This window comes from Schistocerca serialis, chromosome 9 (assembly GCF_023864345.2).
Source record: "Schistocerca serialis cubense isolate TAMUIC-IGC-003099 chromosome 9, iqSchSeri2.2, whole genome shotgun sequence".
Lineage (NCBI taxonomy): Eukaryota > Metazoa > Arthropoda > Insecta > Orthoptera > Acrididae > Schistocerca > Schistocerca serialis.
Genome location: NC_064646.1, coordinates 229,503,806 through 229,517,743, shown reverse-complemented (window position 1 = coordinate 229,517,743; position 13,938 = coordinate 229,503,806). Strand labels below are relative to the sequence as shown.

The window sequence follows — 13,938 nt, the reverse complement described above, 5'->3', positions numbered from 1 at the left end:
CAATGCTGTTAACCAGTCCCTTGCTGAATTATCGACATACGTGCAAGCACTAACAGTCCCAACTTCTCACATACTGTGCATATATTATGAGCAACAGAAACGTGCGCAGTTAAATGATACTTAATTTGATGAACTGGTGCCAATTAAAATTTTATAACATGAGAATACAATAACAAAGGTACAAAATACATCATTAATGAACATAACAATACAGATAACATTTGTAGTAGTACAGGCTTTACAAAAAAATACAAATAAACAGACACATCAGTGTTACAGGAATTATGATATAAGTAAATACATAAAATAATGAGAATAGTTTTCGAAACATTAATTTCACACATGAGAATTGAAACATAACAGAATTAATAATGTCTATAAAAATCTTTACAAAGAAAATAACATATTATTAATGCAAATTATATTTGAGGATAACAGTATTCCTCAGCATAGTGAATGTAGCTTAGTACTAGAAAAATTCAACAACATAAATCTTATTAGCTAAATACATAAAGACAGGAAAACACAAATACCCAAGGGTACACAAACACATAGTGGGATAACACAAGGGGAAAGGACAGGGTTTGTTTTCAGTGTAAGATTTGGTACTGCAGTCCAACCCAAAACTTCTTTCCCTAGATCTTTCGTCATATTTCAACATTTGCTTCCACCAAAAAAAATCCTATCCAAGCATGCTTTCTGTATTTATATGTTCACATATTTCTTACCTCATTATTTATTTTCCATTATCTTACCTCATCATTTATTTCCAAGAAAATCCTACCTAAACTAACCCCTACTTTTTTGTTCATATCCTCTTTCAAAATACTTTTTTGGCCAAACCATTTTCTTACAGCTTCTCAATTCACTTCTTTCAATTCATCACAACTCGTTCTCTTATATAGCCTACCCCATCTTAAGCTAACTTAAATCTAATGAGCTCAGATGCTAAACTAAGGGACGAGGCAATGCAGCAGCACAAAACAATTAACGCAAACAGCAATGACAAAAAAATGCAAATTCGCAAAGCAAGCAGAAGTAAATATAAATTAACAGAGAAAATGCAACATTACAACTAATATGAGTCAATGTGCAGCAACACGAAAAATAAATCAGTAGTAAAACTGGCTTAACAGAGTAATACAAAGTGAAATTTAGTAGCACTATGCCTGGAAAAAACAGCACCAGCAAATGCAGTAACTTATATCTAAACATGACAAACTCACATGCAGAAAAAATATTACAGTAAAAATTGCCATATTTAATACCTATGTCACATCTTAACACTAGAGTGATGCATCACGATAACTTACTCTACCAAAAAAATTACCAAGTAGTTGAAAAGAAAATTATGTATGCAGTTACTGTTATTAATCCTTTCTTATTGTTCTCTCCATTCCAAGTGCTCCTGTTTCGAAGAATCTGGATCATAAAATTATTATTTAATAGCTCTGTTGGCAGAAAGTGTTCACATTAGCAAATGCACTTAATTTTATTTTATAAAGCCAATGTTGCAACACAGCTGGAAACCAGATATTAAACAAAATGAGCAATCTCTCAACTAGAAAGACAATAGATGTAAAATGTTTCTCATCATTTCATTTCAGTAAATATCATAAATTAAGAACTCTACAGTGTAATCATGTTTTCAAGTTTGAGCGTGTCGTATTTGTGATGCTTTCTACAAAGAACTGTCAATATGGAGGTTAATGACCTGCTTTTTCACCACCTAGTGGCTTTTTCTCCATGCGACGAACAGCTGGGCGTCAACGACGCATTACGTCGAGGTCACTTAGTTTTCTGTCCAAAATTTACAACAGAAGTTTCCGCTACAGTGACACGATACAAATAAAATTTTACAAGTCGAGAAATTACAGTAGAAATGTGTAGAAACAAAATCCTATAAATGTAACAGTGTCCAAAAACTTTTCGCTGGCATTGTGATACATTCACGCATTTACACACATTTCATAACTCTTAAAGTACAATTCTTGGTTTCCAACATCCTTTTTCTCAAATCAGGGTGCCTAACCACTACTCATTATTCTTTACCTTGTTACACAGATACATGTTCGTCGACACTTCTTCAGTATTTCTTCATAAGAAATATGTAACATAATTAAATTCCTCATATAGCATAAGCTTATTCATCATAAACATACCTCAACAGCATAATACACATTGTCATCGTAATAATAACATCATAAAAACTCAGCCAAATCTCAAAACCGTCGTAGCTTTTGCAATAATTTCAAATCCTAAAAAATATTCTCTGCTCATTTCAATAGCGTCATCCACCTCAAACGTACTTTAAAAATCATGATCTCATACCAAATACATCATTCAAAGCTCTCATAGCATCACAATGGTTTTGAAAGAATATGAAGAGTTCACAAAGTACATACAAAATACAATATCATAAGTGTGAAGTTATCTAACTGTCTAATTACATAAACATCTGTCACTGATGTAGTAAGATAAATGTTTGTTTCTCTCAGTTAAATGATCACATAGCTGTGTAATTTATGTGTTAGAGAAATATAGCACCGATGTGTAAAGTTGTATAAGCAAATACCACATTAGCTAGGGCTCCTTGTGCTTGCCAAACACATGGTACACAGTGTAGGCATGTACCCCCCTGAGGATTATTGTAATTATACCGTCAGGTGTTACAGATTACAGCAATGGAATGAAATGTATCACAGAAATCGTTTGTATCATTTAATTCAAAAATCTTTAAAAATAAATGTTTTAAGTACAAAATCAATCACTAAAATACGTGTACTGTAGCGCTAAACTGTGCGCCTTGTTGTAAGATAATCTCTGTCACTACTTAACGGTAAAAATGTGCTAAGTATAGTAATTGTCGTCGACCATAAGCAAAGTTCTGTAGAAGTCAATGTACTTACCTCGTAATAAACAAAAGTGAAATGCTTTGCGTATAGATACCGTAGTTATTACATACCTTACTGTGATCAAGAAAGTACTATAATGTAACGTGTTGTTGTGCTACGAGAAAGGCTGTCTCATTGCAGCTATACCACAAAAGTTACTACTAAAACATGTTTTACTTTCCACAAGAATTCAGAATAACTGTGCAGATACACTGTAAAGGCAACAATGTAAATTTTGTCACACATTAGTAGCGTCAACTTATAATCGTGTAGCTGTCAAATAAACTAACCACTGTGTCATCCGTTATCTCTCAGAAAGTACCTTAAATCCAGAATGTATTTTCAAGTAAACCTAAATGTTGCATTAAAATGTCCTTAGCAGTACCAGTATATGTTCTAAGTATGTAAGCCTTATAGTCGTTATGTAATCCTGCAACTAACAAGCAAGAATGTACACACACAATAACATTGTGATGTCTGTTCACTATAACAATGCATTCGTAAATACTGTCTAAATATGTTCCCTAGGTTCTAGACTGGATAGTTAACTTCAGAACATTTTTGCATGTTAACAGTTTCTCAGTGTGTCAAATTGTATGAGTAGCGTGAAGTGAAAAATTTTATAGCAAGGACTAATTTAAAAAATCAGATTATCTCACAATAAACGGTTTTACATGTGAAATGTGGTGCAATCTTTTACTCTTCCTACTATGCAGAGCTCCAGCTTCAACGGAATTCTCATGTGCTATATGGTACATCGGTAAAGAATGCTCAAATTTTTCTCAAGGTTAGCGTTTATGTAATTTTTCTCTGAACCAGCCGGCGCACGTGGCTGCCTGCGGTGCAAGTCATTGTCTGCTAATTCATTGTTGGCGTGCGTCGTTATTGGGATTAGGAGACCTAACTTCCACAACTTCACCTTGCCGACAGAGCCCAGCACTGTTTGAATCCCGCCAGTTCTGATGATATTCAGATCTGTCGTTATGATTATATCGTCTGTCGTCATGTCGGTAGTTCCTGTAGTTTCTTTCTTGTAGGTTAAGTGGTAAAGAATTTCTCCCTGAATTACCACTGCACGGTGGATCGTTGCGTCTGAAGTTATTCTGTCTCCCGTGATAATAATAGTTCTGGTTGCCGTATTGTCTGTTTCTATGATTGTCTCTGTCATATTCATTACTACGGAAATGCGATCTTTCTCTGTAACTATTACTCTGCCAGTGGTTGTCATATGGGTTCTGTCTGTTTTGTTCACGATTTGCGTTGTAAGAATAGCCATGTCGTGTCCAGTTATTATTTCTTTCATCGCAGAATTGTCACCGATGTGCCCTGTAATTGTTGTGTTCCTGTTTTCGCATCGCGCGATTGTCAGTGTCAATTTCTAATTTTTGTAAGAGTCCCTGAAAAGCATCAATGTCGTCTTTGCAACGTCCTGCCAAAATAGTATGTCGTAAATGTTCAGGCTATTTGATTAAGCAAATGCGGATGAGTTCTGAGGGGCTGTAAGGGTTTGACAGGTACCTTACTGTGCAACATGTCTTCAAAGTATTTCACAAGACTGGAAATACAGATTGTTCGAAATGTTTCATCATTATGATGCTATGTTTTACTCAGTCTTGTGTAGCTTGAGACCAATATGCTGAGAGGAAGGCATAATAAAATTCTCCTTCACTGTGACAATCGTAAATGACCGATCGCATTGTTTCAGCTGGTTCATTCTCTAAGTAGCCGCACATAAATTCTAATCTGTGCTCTAATGTCCATTTGGGAGGAAAACAATGAAAGAATTAATGGAGCCACGCTTGTGGATGAATGTCGTTGCCAGAATTCCTAAATGTTTTGAATTTACTTGTAGTAATGAACAGCTTATAGTCAAAATCATCGTGTCGGCGAGTAGCATATCGGTCATTGTTACTTCGTGTCGGCGGTTCCATCTCAAAATTCGGTGCCCCTTGCCAATTTCTTTCATAGATTCCGAAATGCCCTGTGTTATTATTTTGTGGCTTTTCCGTATTTTTAAGTCCCTCTTCCCGTGTTGGAGCGCGAGTGTCCTCTGAAATATGTAATTTTGTATTACGTGTGCCAACTGATCTTGTACTTCCCGGATTTCTCTTTTGTGTTGCGTATTAACTTGATTCTGATTTTCTTTGAATTTCTTAATTTGTTCATATTCTTCTGGGTCATTAAAGACTGCTGGTCTTGCGTCATTCAGATTATCATTTTCCTTTGTGGGTAAGTTAGTGAACTGATCCGAAAGTTCGGCTACTTTCTCTGATAATGAACTAATTTTCTCCATGTGTCTTTCTGAACCAATTTTCAGAGTATCTACTGTGTCCTTTAAGTTTTCCTGAGTTTTCCAAGTAGCGTAACCGAATCGGTAGATGCAACTGAGTCAATTTTAGCCCACAAGGTCTCATGATTTTCATGAACAATGGTTTGCAGTTCTTTTATGGCTGCTTCTTGATTCTGTAATACATTTCCATGCCGCGAAAAAATAACTTGAAAATACTCACAAATTTGTGTTTTTACGTCATTATAGACTTTTTGACATTTCGATTCAATGTTGTGTAACTCAGTAATTAAATCTTCACGTGTTTGTTCAAGTGTGGTGTCTATCTTTTGAAGCATTTGCTGTGTTTGTCTCTGATTTTGTTCCATTGTGTCTAACTTTTGAAGATTTTGTTCCATTGTGTCTACCTTTTGAAGCTTTTGTCCCATTTGTTGCATTAATTGTAATAACAATGCACTGGTGCCTGAAACATGTTCGTCAGTGCTATTCGGCAATGTATTTGAACCGGCAATATTCGCATTTTGAAAAGCAGAAAATGTGCCTTGAATTATTTGAGAAAACGGCGAGGACGCAAAACCCGAATCTACAGTATTTGCAAGATTGTGTCATGTCATTTCGGATTCCTGAGGCAAGCTGTTGCCGACCGATCGATCGATAATGCTTCCCTGTCCACTAATTGTTTCACTGCCTACGCCACTATTTGCAGCCCGCTCCATTTCCCTATGCACTATTACCAAATTACTACTTTGAACATTAGTTAATTCATTACACAGTGGTGCTGCTAAGCTACGCTCGTCGTCACTATTATTTCTCAGTTTACCTTGGAACCTAGTGTTACGTTTTTCACACGCCATTATTGTCACAATACTTCACACGATAACACAGAGAAGCACAATTTGAAGAGCAAAAGTAAGAGAACATAGCACTGAAAATAATATCTCGTTAATGGCAAGCGCAGCTGCGAAATAGTGGGTGCAAATTTACATGCATGCCACAACTGTTGTACTGTACAACAATGAAAGACTGCAACTACAAAGGAGATTTTCTCTACAATTACGCGCTAGCAATAAACAAAAGCTACACTAATTACACAAACTACAAGATAAAATCAGAAGATTCCAGTGAGGTATCATCGGCTAAGGGTCGACATATGAAATATCCCCTTAGTAAAATTAGTGAATTACTGTGCTGGTAAATCCCTTACGTTATTTGATTTTCAAACAGCTGAGCAGAACTGAACGCACTGAGACATTTCGCTCTTTACCTATTCTGTTCAACACTAAACTGACACACAATAGTTTTAGCCCAACGCAATCTGACTTTAATAATCCCTACAAAAGAATGGCCCTGACTAACATTAAACTATACCTTTCACAAATCACTTACCTCACAAAAATCTTCGTTACTCAAGCTACTGCAATACAGCGAGCGTCACTACTGCCAGCTAAATAATAGATTCAAACTACTGAAGGCACTAATTACTGATAGGCATAGTTAGCAAATGAAAGATTTTGATAGAGAACAAACAATATATTTACCTTAATAGTCATTATATATATAGCAGTTCATGACACCCAGTCTTACAAATTTCAAAACTCCGCCATTTCTCTCCCCACATCCACCACTGCTGGCTGCTCACCTCCAACTGCACAACACTACGAACTATTAACAGCCAACTACCCAACCCTACAATAGCCAACAACAATCCAAAACAGCCACAGACTGCACGCAGCACAGCCAGTGATTTTCATACAGAGCGCTACGTGGCGTTACCAATAAAAAATCTATACAGCCTATTTACAACACAAACGCCGTTGCACACTAGCCTTTACGTAGACAAATTTATTTTTAAATACGTTAAACACCCTCCCTCCATGAACCACGGACCTTGGTGTTGGTGGGGAGGCTTGCGTGCCTCAACAATACAGATAGCCGTACCGTAGGTGCAACCACAATGGAGGCGTATCTGTTGAGAGACCAGACAAACGTGTGGTTCATGAAGAGAGGCAGCAGCCTTTTCAGTAGTTCAGGGGCAACAGTCTGGATTATTGACTGATCTGGCCTTGTAACACTAACCAAAATAGCCTTGCTCTTCTGGTACTGCAAATGGCTGAAAGCAAGGGGAAGCTACAGCCGTAATTTTTCCCGAGGGCATGCAGCTTTACTGTATTATTATATGACGATGGCGTCCTCTTGTGTAAAATATTCCGCAGGTACAATAGTCCCCCATTCAGATCTCCAGGCAGAGACTACTCAATAGGACATTGTTATCAGGAGAAAGAAAACTGGCGTTCTACGGATCGGAGCGTGGAATGTCAGATCCCTTAATCAGCCAAATGGGTTAGAAAATTTAAAAAGGGAAATGGATAGGTTAAAGTTACATATAGTGGGAATTAGTGAAGTTCGGTGGCAGGAGGAACAAGACTTTTGGTCAGGTGAATACAGGGTTATAAATACAAAATCAGGTAGGGGTAATGCAGGAGTAGGTTCAATAATGAATAAAAAAATAGGAGTACGGGTAAGCTACTACAAACAGCATAGTGAACACATTATTGTGGCAAAGATAGACACGAAGCCCACGCCTACTAAAGTAGTACAAGTTTATATGCCAACTAGCTCTGCAGATGGCGAAGAAATTAATGAAATGTATGATGAGAGAAAAGAAATTATTCAGGAAGTGAAGGGAGACGACAATTTAATAGTCATTGGTGACTGGAATTCAAGCGTAGGATAAGGGAGAGAAGGAAACATAGTAGGTGAATATGGATTGGGGCTAAGAAATGAAAGATTAAGCCGCCTAGCAGAGCGTAACTTAATCATAGATAAAACTTGGTTTAAGAATCGTTAAAGAAGGTTGTATACATGGAAGAACCCTGGAGATATTAAAAGGTATCAGATAGATTATTTAATAGTAAGACAGAGATTTGGGAACCAGGTTTTAAATTGCAAGACTTTTTACAGGGGCAGATGTGGACTCTGACCACAATCCACAGGTTATGAAGTGTAGATTAAAACTGAGGAAACTGCAAAAAGGTGGGAATATAAGGAGATGGGACCTGGATAAACTGTAACAACCAGAGATTGTACAGAGTTTCAGGGAGAGCATAAGGGAACAACTGACTGGAATGGGGGAAAGAAATACAGTAGAAGAAGAATGGGTAACTTTGAGGGATGAAATAGTGAAGGCAGCAGAGGATAAAATAGGTAAAAAGACGAGGGCTAGTAGAAACCCTTGGGTAACAGAAGAAATATTGAATTTAATTGATGAAAGGAGAAAATATAAAAATGCAGTAAATGAAGTAGGCAAAAAGGAATACAAACGTCTCAAAAATGAGATCGACAGGAAGTGCCAAATGGCTAAGCAGGGATGGCTAGAGGACAAATGTAAGGATGTAGAGGCTTATCTCACTAGGGGTAAGATAGATACTGCGTACAGGAAAATCAAAGAGACCTTTGGAGAAAGGAGAACCACTTGCATCAATTTCAAGAGCTTTAATGGAAGCCCAGTTCTCAGCAAAGTAGGGAAAGCAGAGAGGTGGAAGGAGTATATAGAGGGTCCATACAAGGGCGATGTACTTGAGGACAATATTATGGAAATGGAAGAGGATGTAGATAAAGATGAAATGGGAGATAAGATACTGTGTGAAAAGTTTGACAGAGCACTGAAAGACCTGAGTCGAAACAGGGCCCCGGGAGTAGACAACATTCCATTAGAACTACTGACAGCCTTGGGAGAGCCAGTCCTGACAAAAATCTACCATCTGGTGAGCAGGATGTATGAGACAGGCGAAATTCCCTCAGACTTCAAGAAGAAAATAATAATTCCAATCCCATAGAAATCAGGTGTTGACAGGTGTGAAAATCACAGAACTATCAGCTTAGTAAGTCACAGCTCCAAAAAACTGACACGAAATCATTACAGACGAATGGAAAAACTGATAGATGCCGACGTCGCGGATGATCAGTTTGGATTCCGTAGAAATGTTGGAACACGTGAGGCAATACTGACCCTATCACTTATCTTAGAAGAAAGATTAAGGAAAGGCAAGCTGACCGTTTCTAACATTTGTAGACTTAGAGAAAGCTTTTGACAATGTTGACTGGGATACTCTCTTACAAATTCTGGAAGTGGCGGGGGTAAAATACAGGGAGCGAAAGGCTACTTACAATTTGTACAGAAAGCAGATGGCAGTTATAAGAGTTGAGGGGTATGAAAGGGAAGCAGTGGTTGCGAAGTGAGTGAGACATGGTTGTAGCCTATCCCCGATGTTATTCAATCTGTATATTGGGCAAGCAGTAAAGGAAACAAAAGAAAATTTCGGAGTAGATAATAAAATCCATGGAGAAGAAATAAAAACTTTGAGGTTCGCCGAAGACATTATAATTCTGTCACAGACAGCAAAGGACTTGGAAGAGCAGTTGAACGGAATGGACAGTGTCTTGAAAGGAGGGTGTAAGATGAACATCAACAAAAGCAAAACATGGATAATGGAATGTAGTCGAATTAAGGCGGGTGACGCTGAGGGAATTAGATTAGGAAATAAGATACTTAAAGTAGTAAAGGAGTTTTGCTATTTGGGGAGCAAAATAACTGACGACGGTCGAAGTAGGGAGGATATAAAATGTAGACTGGCAATGGCAAGGAAAGCGTTTCAGAAGAAGAGAAATTTGTTAACATTGAGTTTAGATTTAAGTGTCAGGAAGTCGTTCCTGAAAGTATTTGTATGGAATGGTTCAAATGGTTCAAATGGCTCTGAGCACTATGGGACTTAACATCAGTGGTCATCAGTGCCCTAGAACTTAGAACTACTTAAACCTAACTAACCTAAGAACATCACACACATCCATGCCCGAGGCAGGATTCGAACCTGCGACCATAGCAGTTGCGCCGTTCCGGACTGAGCATTTGTATGGAGTGTAGCCATGTATGGAAGTGAAGCATGGGCAATAAATTGTTTGGACAAGAAGAGAATAGAAGCTTTCGAAATGTGGTGCCACAGAAGAATGTTGAAGATTAGGTGGGTAGATCATGTAACTAATGAATTGGTATTGAATAGAATTGGGGAGAGGAGAAGCTTGTGGCACAACTTGACTAGAAGAAGGGATCGGTTGGTAGGACATGTCCTGAGGCATCAAGGGATCACAAATTTAGCATTGTAGGGCAGCGTGGAGGGTAAAAATCATAGAAGGAGACCAAGAGATGAATACACTAAGTAGATTCAGAAGGATGTAGGCTGCAGTAGCTACTGGGAGATGAAGAAGCTTGCACAGGATAGAGTAGCATGGAGAGCTGCATCAAACCAGTCTCTGGACTGAATACCACAACAACAACAACAACAACATGTTAAACACAACATAAAAAACGGAAGTTTCCCACCAACTAAATGAATTATGGCATTATGATATACCAACCCCATAAACAACATTCAAATATTGCACACCAAGCAATCAACACACAGTTATATCAGAAGAAAAATTAATTTTCATTCAATATTCGACCTGTTTAGTGCCAGGATTCAAACAAAATAGATTAATTGCTTTCAAATAAAATAACACTAAACTGAAGGTCGGTACACGGAAAAATGGCTCTTAGTTAAATTAAATTTCCAGAAGAATTAGAAGAATTTTTCAAAGAAACCAAATGTGATGTAACTGTTAAATATTGTTAGATATTTATGATACTGGACATGTCAGTAGGTTTCTTGGAGGCAGGGACCTATTCGTGACGATAAAGACACAGGTCAATAATGTAGTTTAACACATAGTTTACACTGCTACGAAATACCATATTGCAGAAAAATTTACATCTTCAGATGGTTCAGTACCTTCAGATTTAAATTATTACACGCTCTACGAGTCACTTCTACATTCAAGTGATGCTGTAGTTGTCGAAAGTCGTAAACTTCCAGTGCTCGGACTGTGACACACTATGTTTCAAAGTTATTACTAGAAAATTATATGAGGCGTAATCTTTACAATTATGACCGCCCCATCATATATCAGTAATTACATTGTTACACATTAACCACCTCTTCTGTTCATTCAGATATCAGTCTCTCCTTTATGCAGTTACGCGACATCAAGGAAGAACTTCCATGATATTGGAGGGGACTGTAGGGGGTAAGAATTGTAGCGGAAATAATGACCTGATGCTTAACTGAAAATACTTATAATTTAAATTTATCATATCTTTTAAGCAAATACAGCTACAGTGTTGATATTTACAAAATTTGTCATTTTCATGAAGCGCTTCTGTAGGAAACGTCGATCGTTAAGGTCGATCAAAGCGTTCATATTTGATCATTCAGGTCTTTGTTGCAAAACTTGTTAATTTCACTTTAACAGTAAATCCTAAACTATTATAGATATGATAAATATTCAAGTTTTACTGAGATCACCATGAAAATTTGTGGGTGATGGTAGATTAAAATTACTGTGGCTTCATTCCCTAAATTACTACATAACTGAATAATTTTCATAATTGTTTCCCTTTACGGCCGATCTTAAGTCCGTCATATTTAACACTGCTACGTCTCTGCGGCCACAAGCGGCTTCTACGGGATTTCCCTATTGTGTCTCACTCACACATCTACAGCGCCTAGGCCTCATTCAGCACAATAGACACTTGTGAATTTCCCCGTCCCGGTCGAATCTGCGCTCTTTATGGCACACAGTTCAGGGTTCGTTTCACAATTCCTGAAGGCTCACTCTTCAGCCATATTTTTAAATGAGAGCCCAATGCTCGTTAACTCACATAGCTATACCTATTTTAACTGTGTGGGACTTGACATATCTGTGTATGGAAGGCCAAACGATAATAAATAATGCTAGTGACAGGGATGCCAATCTAAGCTCCCTCGAGTTGCGGAGTGCTACATTATTTCCTCTGCACCAGGTGTTGCGGTTCCACCAGCTATACTCAGCCATCAGAGCCTCAACAGGCAGGGTTCACATCTAGAAGGTGAAGTCACCATTTGAGTTGGAACGGCTTTATATTTGCATCACCAGCACATGAGTACAGAAGTAACTTGCAGGTTTTATCTTCAAGTTTTGCGAAACCTTCCTAGTCAGGCGTTATCATCTCTAATAATCCTTGTAATTTTTCTGATTCTTCTAAACTGTAATAATACTTGTTGTAGTGCTTATTCTCAATGCAAATAAGACATAATATTTCGCGAAATGGCCCAGGCTTTCATCGAAAAGACTCTTACCTCATCTAAGAATGTGTATGTTGATTTCATGTCTCGCTCCATTGATTCCGTAGTGCAAAACAGGAAACAGCTTTTTAAAACGATAGGCAATGGCAAACTGTCAAAAATTCAGGAGGAAAAATTTAACCGGCAGAACGTACTTCCATTTTTTTCATCTATAAACTCTGAACTCGCTGTAGTGCAATGTATCAAGAAGCTGAAAGAGGAACACTGTTTCTGTGTATCAGTTAATTCTCGTTGTAATTTTGTCGATGCGAAATTCTCAGATATGGAGTTGAATGACTACGATTTTAAAAATATGCCAGAAGCTACAGATCTTGCCTTATGTATTTAATTCTGAGTATGAATCGGGGTTTCGATACCAGAAACGGCTTCGATGACGTCATGTTTTATTATGAAGTTGTACATAGGATTGTCTCTAGTATTACAGACTAATTAAGTGGCTTACTGAAGTGAATAACAAAGTTTTTTTTTCATTTTGCAGCTTCCCTTTATAGCGAGTTTTTCATCGATGGTTGCAATATCCAGTGCCTAAACCAAAGAACACAGGTACGAATTATAAGTAAAACTCATATTTCTCGACTCACCTAGTGTCTTATTTACTAAGATATTCGCCGTTTATGCTTCTAAACTTATATGAAAACGTAGAAGCAATAATATGTGTCTTCTGGTAATGTATTGAAGGCTTTGTATCTAAATTTTTAAACTCAATTTGATTTACTGTGTACAACATTTATAAAAGATACAACCGCCTTTCTCAAAATGATGAACGTTCCAAACTTTAACAATTTATATTTCGCCATACCACAAAGTAACTTTTTTGCTGATTACTGGGATTTCCTCTCTCTTTCTTTTTGATTTAGTTTTTTTATGATCGTTCACGTTATGGTCATCAGTATTAGTTAATAGCTCACCTGACTCGCCACATATGTATAATATGGATTAGATCCTATTCACATAAAATTTAGAGCCTCATTGCTAAATTAGCTCGTACTGAATGTGAAGTAGTGGTTTTCACCTAGATACGTGGCTTAAAAGGTGCTATGTTCAACATTTGGGCACTCAGTGATATCAAAGCTTGTACTGGGTTTGAAGTAGCTGTATGGGATTTGAGCATCTCTGTTCGCAGTGAACGATAAAATATCAATCCCAAACCTTACGGAGTTTATATTAATTTAAGCTAGACACTCCGCACTTAAGAAGAATTAAATTGTAGTACCTTCGAGTGAATTTTGCTTGTCATACATTACCGAGCAATCTCCGTTTTTACCTTTCATCTATTTTCCTCTGAAATGGGTCTGTTTTAAGGCATCGGAGCGTTGAGCACGATTTCTGCTGTTACTTGTAGACAATTCAGTATTATATTAGATGCTAGGAGAGGAGCATAGGCCTCACTCCTATATTGTACAATTCATGCAAGTAGAGAAAAATACATGAAAAAGAAAATACTTGATTTTGTTGGAGTTATTATTTGTGTTTAGCAACGTAATTTCATTTTGTTATTAATGTATAACTTGTGTCCATTTAATACGAATTTCCTATCTTG

At 37.4% G+C, this 13,938-nt stretch overlaps 1 protein-coding gene across 1 annotated transcript in view; it reads left to right on the top strand.

Annotated features, from left to right (window-relative positions):
- LOC126418849 (uncharacterized) overlaps positions 1-13,938 on the top strand; it is a 652,968-nt gene that overhangs the window by 633,003 nt on the left and 6,027 nt on the right. Inside the window, exon 4 of the mRNA XM_050085837.1 lies at positions 12,877-12,941. Within this exon, the coding sequence (XP_049941794.1) occupies positions 12,877-12,941 (65 nt within the window). The remainder of the gene's footprint in view (positions 1-12,876; positions 12,942-13,938) is intronic.